Consider the following 9,264-nt stretch of genomic DNA (forward strand, 5'->3'; position numbering starts at 1 on the left):
GGCTTCCCACCGCCCATCGGGAACGTGCGCCGCGACCCCCCCGCACTGGCACCCGCCCCACATCCAGCCTGGGGCCGGGCCTGTCCTGGCAGCCCCCGCACCCGGGCAGCGCCGGGACCGCAGCTCAGCAGGGACCGCAGCTCAGCAGGGCCCGCGCCCGCCGCCCCGGGCAGGTCACCGCTCCTGCCGGGATGGGTGACGGCTTCTCCAGGATAGGTGACCGCTCCCCGGGATGTGAGCAATCCGCTCATGGGATGGATGAGCCATCCCTGCGATGCTGACCGCCCCCCGGCACTGATGACCGCTCCCCGGAGCCCCCCGCCCCGGCGCGGGAGGAGCCGCCCTTGGCGGCGCAGGCGCCGCAGCGCTCGGCCGGCGCCATGGCCCGCGGGGCGCTGCTCGGTGCCGTGGCCTGCCTGTGCTTCCTGGCCCCGGCGGCCGAGGCCTTCAAGAGGAGGGGACCCAGCGTGACAGCCAAGGTGACTCTTGCCCGCCGGGAAGGCTCGGGCCGGGCCGGGCGGGGCCCTCGGCGGGGGTGTCCCGCGGCCGTGCAGGGGGAGCCGGCCGCCCTCTGCCCTGCCCCGCTTCCACAGCCGGCCCCGCGCCGCATCCCGGGCACAGACGGCTTGGGGCGGGCTTGGGCAAACGCCAGAAATTCACCGTTTTATTAGATTTTTTTTTTGTTGGTTGGTTGGTTACTTTTAACCCCTTTGGGCATGCCGCCTTTCTGTAGGCGCTGGCATACCGCAGAGTTCGGGCCAGCACAGCCTGCCCCTGGCTTGCAGAAGTGGAAACTTTTACATTCCTCACCCCACCAGCGCTGCTGCGGCCTCTCCTGCTGCCAGAGCAGCTTGGGGCTGCTGGTGCTGCCAGCCTGCCCCGAGCAGGCGGGGTTTGACTGCGCTGGGGCTCGTCTGTGCCTTGGGGTGTATTCACTCTCCCCTGCCCTCTTTGCTGAAACTCCTGGAGAGGATCCAGCAGAGGGCTACAAAGTTGATCAAGGGAGTGGAGCATCTCTCTTGCCAGGAAAGGCCGGGGGAGCTGGGCCTGTTCAGCCTGGGGAAGGGCCTGAGAAAGTACCTTATCAATGTCTATGAGTAGCTGAAGGGAGGGTGCCCAGAGGATGGACCGGGCCCTGCTCGGTGGTGCCAAGCTGATGCACAGAAGTTCTGCCTAAATATGAGGAAGAACTTCTTTACTGTGCAAGTGACTGAGCACTGGAACAGGTTGCCCAGAGAGGTTGTGGAGTGACCGTCACAGGAGATATTCAGGAACCACCTGGACACAATTCTGTGCCATATGCTCTGGGCTGGCCCTTTTTGAACAGGGAGGTTGGCCCAGATGACTCGCTGTGTTCTTTCTACTCTGACCCATTCCGTCTTTGCGTGAAGCTCTTGGTACTGAGAGCAGTTTGCTGCTCCTTGTTTCCCACTGCCTTGTGCCCGGAGGAGCGGTGCATGCGGTGCCTGCGAGGCACTGCCAGCAGAGCTGCGGGCCGGGATCCCTTGGGGCTCAGTGCTGCAGGGCCCCTGGGCAGGCATGATAAATGGGCTGTGTGCCTGTGGCACGCGTGGCCACTGCAGATGGCACTGCCCAAGAGATGGACTTATGGGCTGTGGTGCCTGATGATGGGATGGGGATGCACCTAGTTACTGCAGCATGCCAGCATCTCTTTCCAAAAATTGTTTGTTTGGTGCAGGAGGTGGGATGTTTAGTGCAACTTTGGATAAAGCAGGAATTCCATGTTTCAGCCCCCAAGTGTCTTTCCACCTGCAGTTAAGAGAGAGTGTGTCCATGCTGGGAAAGACACACTCATTAAAGTGTGACAGGGAAGGGCAGGGGCAGAATTGCTTCCTCTTCTGCATGGCTTCAGCAGCCTAAGCCATGGACTGTGCCTTTTTCTCTGTACTTCATTGCCACTGTTGTCTGCAACTGCTTACAGTTTCATTGCCATGGGTTTCTAGACCACAGATTTGATTTTTTTGGGGGGGGTAAATTTGACCTCCAAATAATCTTCTAGCAATACATTCCCATTAAATTATGCATAAAGTACTTTCCTTCTTCATTCCTTCTGCCTGGGCTATAATTTTATGCCATTTTCTTATTGTTGTGGCACCTAAAGAATTGCAGTGCCAATCTTCCGTGTCCTAGGCAGTGGTAACTTCACAAAGCTCATCAAATCACACCAGTCTCCTCTCTTCCAGTTTAAGTAACTTTCTGTAATTTTTCTTCATATAAAAGGTATAAATAGGTATTCTGTACCTATTGAGCATCTGTGCTGCCCATTTTTCTACATTTTTTTAGGTTGGTTTTATCATTCTGTGATAGAGAAGCCAGAATTACATGCAGCACTCGGGGTGTGAACTCACAATACACATGTAATTATGGTGTAATTATGGCCCATCTCTTTTCTGTTTCTATTTTAATTATTTCTAGTATTTGTTTGCCTTCTCTGACCTTCACAAACCCAAAACCAAACCTTTCACTAAACTGCTCAGGAGGACACCAGATGTATTTTGGCCCCCTTGTTGTGGCTCTACACCATAGTCAGTATTTTTGCATTTATGAGGTTATTACATTATCTGGTCTCCAAGAATAGTGAGATCTTCCTTTCAAAGTCCGCTTTTGTTTCCCTGAATAATTGAATGCTCTTGTCCGTTTTTTCAATTAGCTGTACACCATCTTGTGTAAATTATATATGAATATTTTTATGAGAACCAGCCACTCATACTTTCTTTTTTCATTTCAGTCTTGAAATACTTAAGTTCAAATTGTAAATAAGATTAGATATTTATAAAAATATTAATAAGACTGAAAATTTATAATATTTATTTTCTTTCAGAGTTTTTAGTGAAGAATTTGGTCAGGTGCTTTCTGGGATTCGAAAGTGCTGTATTGACCAGCTCAGTAGTGTCTACATGCTCACTGAATTTCCAGAGAACCTGAGGAAATACACTCACAATGACATGGCTTTTCTATGCAAAAATAGTTTCTAGGGCTACCAGATATTTCCATACTTGGTTTTGTGGCCAAAAATATGTGCAGACACATTTTTAGAAGTACTGGGTTTGCTGCTTAGGTGAGCAGCAGTGCCACATATGAAGCCTTGTGGCTGGACTAGGTTTACAGCATATGATGAACTTGTCTCCGTGTGCTCTGTCAAAGTGTTTGATGTTCCTGCTCTGTGGGATGATTGTTTGGTAGCCTTGGTCGTGTTACTTACATATGCCAATGTATTTCAGGCAGTCCTAGCAGAACATTTCCAAACAAAATGGACAGACAATGGGTTTAGAAAACATAGGAGGGCAATACCCCTTACTTAGATAACACTGGAGGCACAATTCAGAGAGGTTTGTTTATAAAACTCCTAAAGAGTTAGTGAAAGTGTGTTGTTAATACTTTGGGAGCCACACATCTAAGAAGCATGTTATTCAGTGCCAAGGAAATGAATGAGGTGTATCAAAAGGAATTTTATTTCCTTTATAGCGCTTTTATAGCATTAGCCAAAAGTTCAACAGTCAAAACCACATGGAAGATCAAGAAACGGTAGAAATGTTTAGTAGGAGAGCGTGAAAGAGGCATTCATGTTGGAGAGACTGTGGTCATTTATTATCATTATTGGACTAATTTCTTAGCATTACAGACAAGTAATACTTGGTTGAGTGCCACAAGGAACAGCAAATACCACATCATAGGAATACACATTGCTGTTTCCTAGAAGTTGTAATAGCCTTTATGTAACTTTTTCAGAACTTCAAAATGCCTCATTTCCTGACAGCTGTTCCTACTTTCCGTAATTATTGGAACATTTTTGCACGTTCAAATATGCATTCATAGATTCTGAAGTACATTAAAATGCCTTATAATTCATTTGCCTTTTTGAAGTTACCGTTCAGCAACATATACATGGACATTTTTAGGCAATCAGCTGAATCATCTGGCCAGGTTATTTCTCTGTTGGGTTTGAATTCATGTTTAGGAAGGCAGCTGCTTGCTTGAGCCATAGGATTTTCTTCCCACTGTTTGTCAATTCAATGGAATTCAGGCTTTTGTCTGTACATACTGATGCATGGAACAGTGAAGATTATGAGTGGATAGCAAACTGTCATTTGTAGGGAGTGTCAGTACTATAGTTATAGTTCCTTGTTATTTTCCCCCACATTGGAATAGCATTGTTGTTCTTCCTTACTTTCATATTTCATCTTCTCCATTCAGCTTTAAAGACTTAGATGTCTGGGAAAAATCTTCTTGAACATTATCTTCAAACTTGAGATACAGCAGTCCCGCTGAGCCATTAAAAGCAATAAGAATCAAAACATAGTCACCAGTTCTCAAACAGTTCTCTGCATAAGCTGATTTTGGTGGCTCTGAAAGGATTTCTCTGAAACAGCACCCTTAGGAATTGCAGGACACTATTAATACAGGCCAGGCAGAAGCAATTTCTTACCACCTTACTCTTTGAAAAGCTTGGCCGTTTGTTGCGCTCACATCTGTATCACTTTTGTTCCCTTCACAAAAATATTCAGGTGTTCTTTGATGTGAAGATTGGAGACAAAGATGTTGGCAGAATTGTAATTGGATTGTTTGGAAAAGTTGTCCCAAAGACCGTGGAGAACTTCATTGCGTTGGCGACTGGAGAAGTATGTTTGTGGTTTTCTTCCACCATGTACTCAAGTTTGGCTTGGGAAGGCAATGTTTGTTTAATGCTGTTTCAGTTGTGAGCTGTCGATCTTCATTCACTGGAGCCTGTGCAAAAGTGCCATCCCCAAGGCTGTGCACTGGTGTGTGTCTTCTCAGGTCCTCAGTTCACAAGACGTAATTACGAGATGCTGGATATGACCACCTCAGTCTGTCCCTGCCTTGCAGATCTAGCATGTGGAGTTAACAGTGGTCAGATACCAGTCAAATAAAGACAATGCCTTTGATCATCTGAATAATACCTTCTTTGTGGCAGTGCAGTCCAGCTGTGTTTACCTGCACCTCAGTTTAATGTATTTCTTGACAGTATTACATCTCTTGTTGATATATTCTGTGAAATCTAGCCATTCACAACTTGTGTATTTCCATATGATTATATATAGACCTGGGTGTTATATTCATTTAAAGAATTATTTCATTTTCTTAGAGAGGATATGGATACAAAGGAAGTAAATTTCATCGTGTGATCAAAGACTTCATGATTCAAGGAGGAGACTTTACAGCTGGAGATGGATCAGGAGGTAAAATACTTAGTATATTCCAGGTTCCCTTTTCTTTGTTCAAATGTCTGCTGAAAGTATTGGCAAAACAGCATATTCCTTCATTGTTTCTGCTCACATAAATGAGAAAAACCCCAAACCAGCCCACATTTGTTTCAGAGCATCTAGTACTTTTCCAAGCATCTTGTATCCTAAGATGCAGCTGTTTGGATTATCTGATTTATAAGTATGTGTAGCTCTTCCTTTGTCCTCAATTTTTGCAGATAGCTCTTTTCTGTCTGACTTGTCCCCATTCAAGAAGCATGGCTTTGCGCGCTGGGCTGGAGCCGCGTGACCAGCTGAGCTGCTCCTACAACTTACCGTCTCCAAAAGATGGATGTCTCCACCCTTCCCCTGCTCTGGCTTTGTGACAGCGCTCCTTCCCTGAGGCACTCACTGATTGCATGAATAGGTGAACCTATTCAAGTCATCCAGCAGAAGTCTAATCCGTGATGAAACAGTGAAAGCGCGTAGAGGGAAGGCAGGTAGGGAAGGAGGAGGCTGTCCTCTCTGCCCTCAGCTCAGGCTGTTCCCAGGAACCTCTGAAATGTGCTGTGAGAGGGAATTTCATAGCAGGGAGAGAGAAAGAAATTAGAAGATGAGGGTCTTGCCCTCTCCCCTTTTTTCTCTTGCTAAAACTGAAACCATAAACTTGCTGGTGCTGTGAGTCCTGGCTGTGTGTATCACTCCTCACTCCTGAGCCTCCGGAAGAACAGTTCAGTCCACTCAGGAGGGCATTGCCAGCGCAGCATCTCTTGCACTGCACTCATTCTGGCTGCAGATTTCTTCTTTTCCTTTACATGCACATTCTTCACATGCTAGGATTTGAACTGTCTGCCTGAAATGTTAGTGATTTCCCTGCTGGGAGAGAATGGAAAACACAAATTCCTTTTCCTAGCAGTGAACAGTGGGCAAGACCATAATACCAAAGACATAATTTTAGCATTAAGGGTAGGCAGCATTTACTTGCTTGCTGATGTTGTTTATCAGGATAGCATCTGGTGGTGTTGAGAGCAGTGTCCCCATTGTGCTAGGCACTGCTCAAGTAAAGAGTGAGACAGACAGCCTTCTCTTTTCAGAGTGATGGTGGTTTAAATGTGACTGACGTGTTTTCTCTCTGAACAGTTCTAGAAACATCAAAATCTTTATGTTGTGGTTGTACAAATCCACACCAAGTATTTTAGGCTCACTTCCATTTGGTCTTTATATGTTTGTAAACCTGCCTAAAGCAATTTCTTAGTATAAGGGAAAGGTTTAAATACTGAAATGGTCACAAAACATGACAGCCTTATTGTTAATTGCCATAAGTATGTACTTTTTTTAAGCCGAACAGGATGAAGCATACTATTGTTCAGTGGTGTCTGTAAACCAGACCTTTGAAGGTATTCAGCTTGCTTAAATTCAAAGGATAAAGCATCATCAGCTTTAACTATTCTCTCCTTACGTGTGGTGGTTTAGCTTACCTTTACACACAAAATGATTTTAGTTATGGAGTCGCTGATGGTTGAACAGTGATGCTGCTGTGTTTACTCAAACAATGAACCTTCAAGTCCTGAATTCATACTTTGTTTTTCCCATTTCTGAAAAAGGGCTTTTGTTTGGTATTTTTTTTAATGTTTGCTTTCTTATTTTTTTGTCATAGGAAGAAGCATCTATGGAGAAAAGTTTCCTGATGAGAACTTCAAGCTCAAACACTATGGAATTGGATGGGTTAGCATGGCTAATTCTGGCCCAGACACCAACGGATCCCAATTCTTCATCAGTGTGACAAAGCCTTCCTGGTTAGATGGAAAACATGTAGTATTTGGCAAAGTCCTTGATGGAATGGTAAGTGTAAAGCAGTGGTTGACGTGGACAAATTGTGACACATCATATCCCTGTTACCACGGTTCAGAAACAGTTGAGTATTCATCTAATACGTACATGGTAGAAAATGATTGTGAAGAGCTCCAGCTGGATGATTTAGAACTGAAATAGCAGAAATGGAAACCTGTATCATGCTTTTGGCTTTCACAGCCCTTATTTCAGACTGCTAACCACTGAAAACAACACTGACACCTTTGCAGATTACAGATGGAGAAAGTTCAGCTCCTCCTGTCAGCAACACTGTCACCCATTAAATAATTCTGTTTCTACAGGCTAAAATCAAATATTAGTGCATGCTAGTTATGGGTAACACTTTCACTGTTAAGGTCTTTAGAAGCATGTGAATGATATTGATGGAAGGCCAAATAGAATTTTAAGTTAACAAATTGTATTTTCAAGTGATTATACTTTTATTAGTCTGGTTTTCCTTACAGATTATTCCTTTTTAATCTGTGTCTTGAAATTAATGGGGAAAACACGAGCTGCTGGATGGACCAGTTCTTTGAGGAGTTTGAAAATCTAATCAGAACTCTTGCCCCTCACTCCCACATTCATACTGAATTCCGTGTTCATGATCTACAGTAGTAGCTGGAAATTTTTGAGAAGGTATTTAGATTTAAGTTTCAGTTTAGTCAGATTAATGGACAAATATCCAAACCCAAATTGTCAATAGAACTAACTGAATGTAATTAAAAAATATTGATGGCATGGTACCACACTGAAAATCTGTATGTGTGTATTACATGCTAAAGGTAAAAGCAGTAACCAGATTTCTGGAAGCACAGCTATGCTGTACAATTAGAAGAATAATAATGCTTGTCTTTTCTGATCTCTGGACTCACCTTCTGCACAGAGGCCACAGATAGAATCCTGTATGTGCTATCTTAATCACCTGAATGTACATTTTCAGTTGCCCCTTCAAAATGTTTTTGTTGGCTGAAAGATCTTCTAGGAGGACAGGCAGCCTTTCTTGTGCTTCTGTCAACTGTGAGTTACAGAATGGTGTAACTGCTAATGTGGAAAAAAAAGGATGTGGGAAGTCAACAGGGTAAAGGTCTTTGTTCACAAGCTGATTAATAAGCAGTGACATTAGGCGTACTTCGTTGTTTCTGTGGCACCAGACTTCAGTGACTGGAGTTTCTTTGGCTAAATGGAACCTTTCTGTTTGTTTGTTTTTTTGTTTAACAGTCTGTGGTGCACTCGATAGAACTCCAGCCAACAGATGAACATGACCGGCCCCTTCAAGACTGTGTGATTGTGAACAGTGGCAAAATAGCTGTAAAGGAACCATTTGTAGTTGAAGTTGGTGACTGGTGAGACCAACAGTCAGAATGAAAAGTAAATCTTAAATAACTTTCCTTTAATGCCTGTTTTTGACTGATCTCAATTATCCATTGAGTTTTCTCCTCGAAACATATGAGGCTACATTTAGGCAATACTTACCATTTGCCAGATACATAAAAGATATGACCATTTCTATAACAACATGTTGGAGCTGTCACTGCTTGAAATTCAAGACATATCCCACTAAATTCTAGATCTTGCAGAAAAAGTCTTTAATGAAAAATTATAGCAGTAATTCTATTTTTTCAAGATTTAAAATACAGTAATTTTATTCTGTTTGGAAACTTTAGCAATGTTTGTTTTTGTCTTTCCAGCTGAAAATATTTACTATAACAGTACCAGCATTTTTAAAAATTAATAAAAAAAACTAAAAAAAACCTTAAAAAAGACTAAAATACAGAAATGTTTTGAATAAATAAACTTTGATTTCAAATAAATACTTGAGAGCATTTTTTACTCCACCCCCACAAGGTCTTTTTTCTCACCTCAGCTGATTCCACATAATATGCAGGGGGTTTTGCTTTATAGGAGGTAAGGTTGTAAGGTTAGAGTAGAGATGGTAAATTTTCCTAATCTTAACCTGTCAGATGAAGTCCCTGCTGTCTTTCAGAGAACCACAGTATTCAGATACCATCCTGTGATCAAGGACATGCAGCTTTTCTGTCTATTATTAAGATAATCACTTAGAAACTGATTAAAACAAAAGAATCCTTGTTTTACAGCACGGTGAATTTTGTAACACCTAACTGATGTTATTTATTGTAAAGCTCAAATGCTTTTTCTTTAAGTTTTGCTGTAAGTTTGAGAACTTTAGGTT

General features: G+C 43.3%; 1 protein-coding gene across 1 annotated transcript; it reads left to right on the forward strand.

Annotated features, from left to right (window-relative positions):
* The first annotated feature begins 344 nt into the window (after window positions 1-344).
* PPIC (peptidylprolyl isomerase C) lies at window positions 345-8,857 on the forward strand. Its single transcript, XM_069002082.1, has 5 exons — window positions 345-479; window positions 4,527-4,640; window positions 5,126-5,219; window positions 6,880-7,064; window positions 8,292-8,857. The coding sequence occupies exons 1-5, from the start codon at window positions 381-383 to the stop codon at window positions 8,418-8,420; spliced, it is 621 nt and encodes a 206-aa protein (XP_068858183.1). The 5' UTR covers window positions 345-380; the 3' UTR covers window positions 8,421-8,857.
* The last annotated feature ends 407 nt before the right edge of the window (window positions 8,858-9,264 follow it).

Source organism: Aphelocoma coerulescens (assembly GCF_041296385.1).
Source record: "Aphelocoma coerulescens isolate FSJ_1873_10779 chromosome Z unlocalized genomic scaffold, UR_Acoe_1.0 ChrZ, whole genome shotgun sequence".
Lineage (NCBI taxonomy): Eukaryota > Metazoa > Chordata > Aves > Passeriformes > Corvidae > Aphelocoma > Aphelocoma coerulescens.

Bases quoted from the DNA above. Each gene is read 5' to 3' on its own strand.
- PPIC (XM_069002082.1), top strand. From the start codon at position 381: ATGGCCCGCGGGGCGCTGCTCGGTGCCGTGGCCTGCCTGTGCTTCCTG. The intron at 480-4,526 runs GTGACTCTTGCC...AAAAATATTCAG, and splicing joins GACCCAGCGTGACAGCCAAG to GTGTTCTTTGATGTGAAGAT. The intron at 5,220-6,879 runs GTAAAATACTTA...TTTTTGTCATAG, and splicing joins AGCTGGAGATGGATCAGGAG to GAAGAAGCATCTATGGAGAA.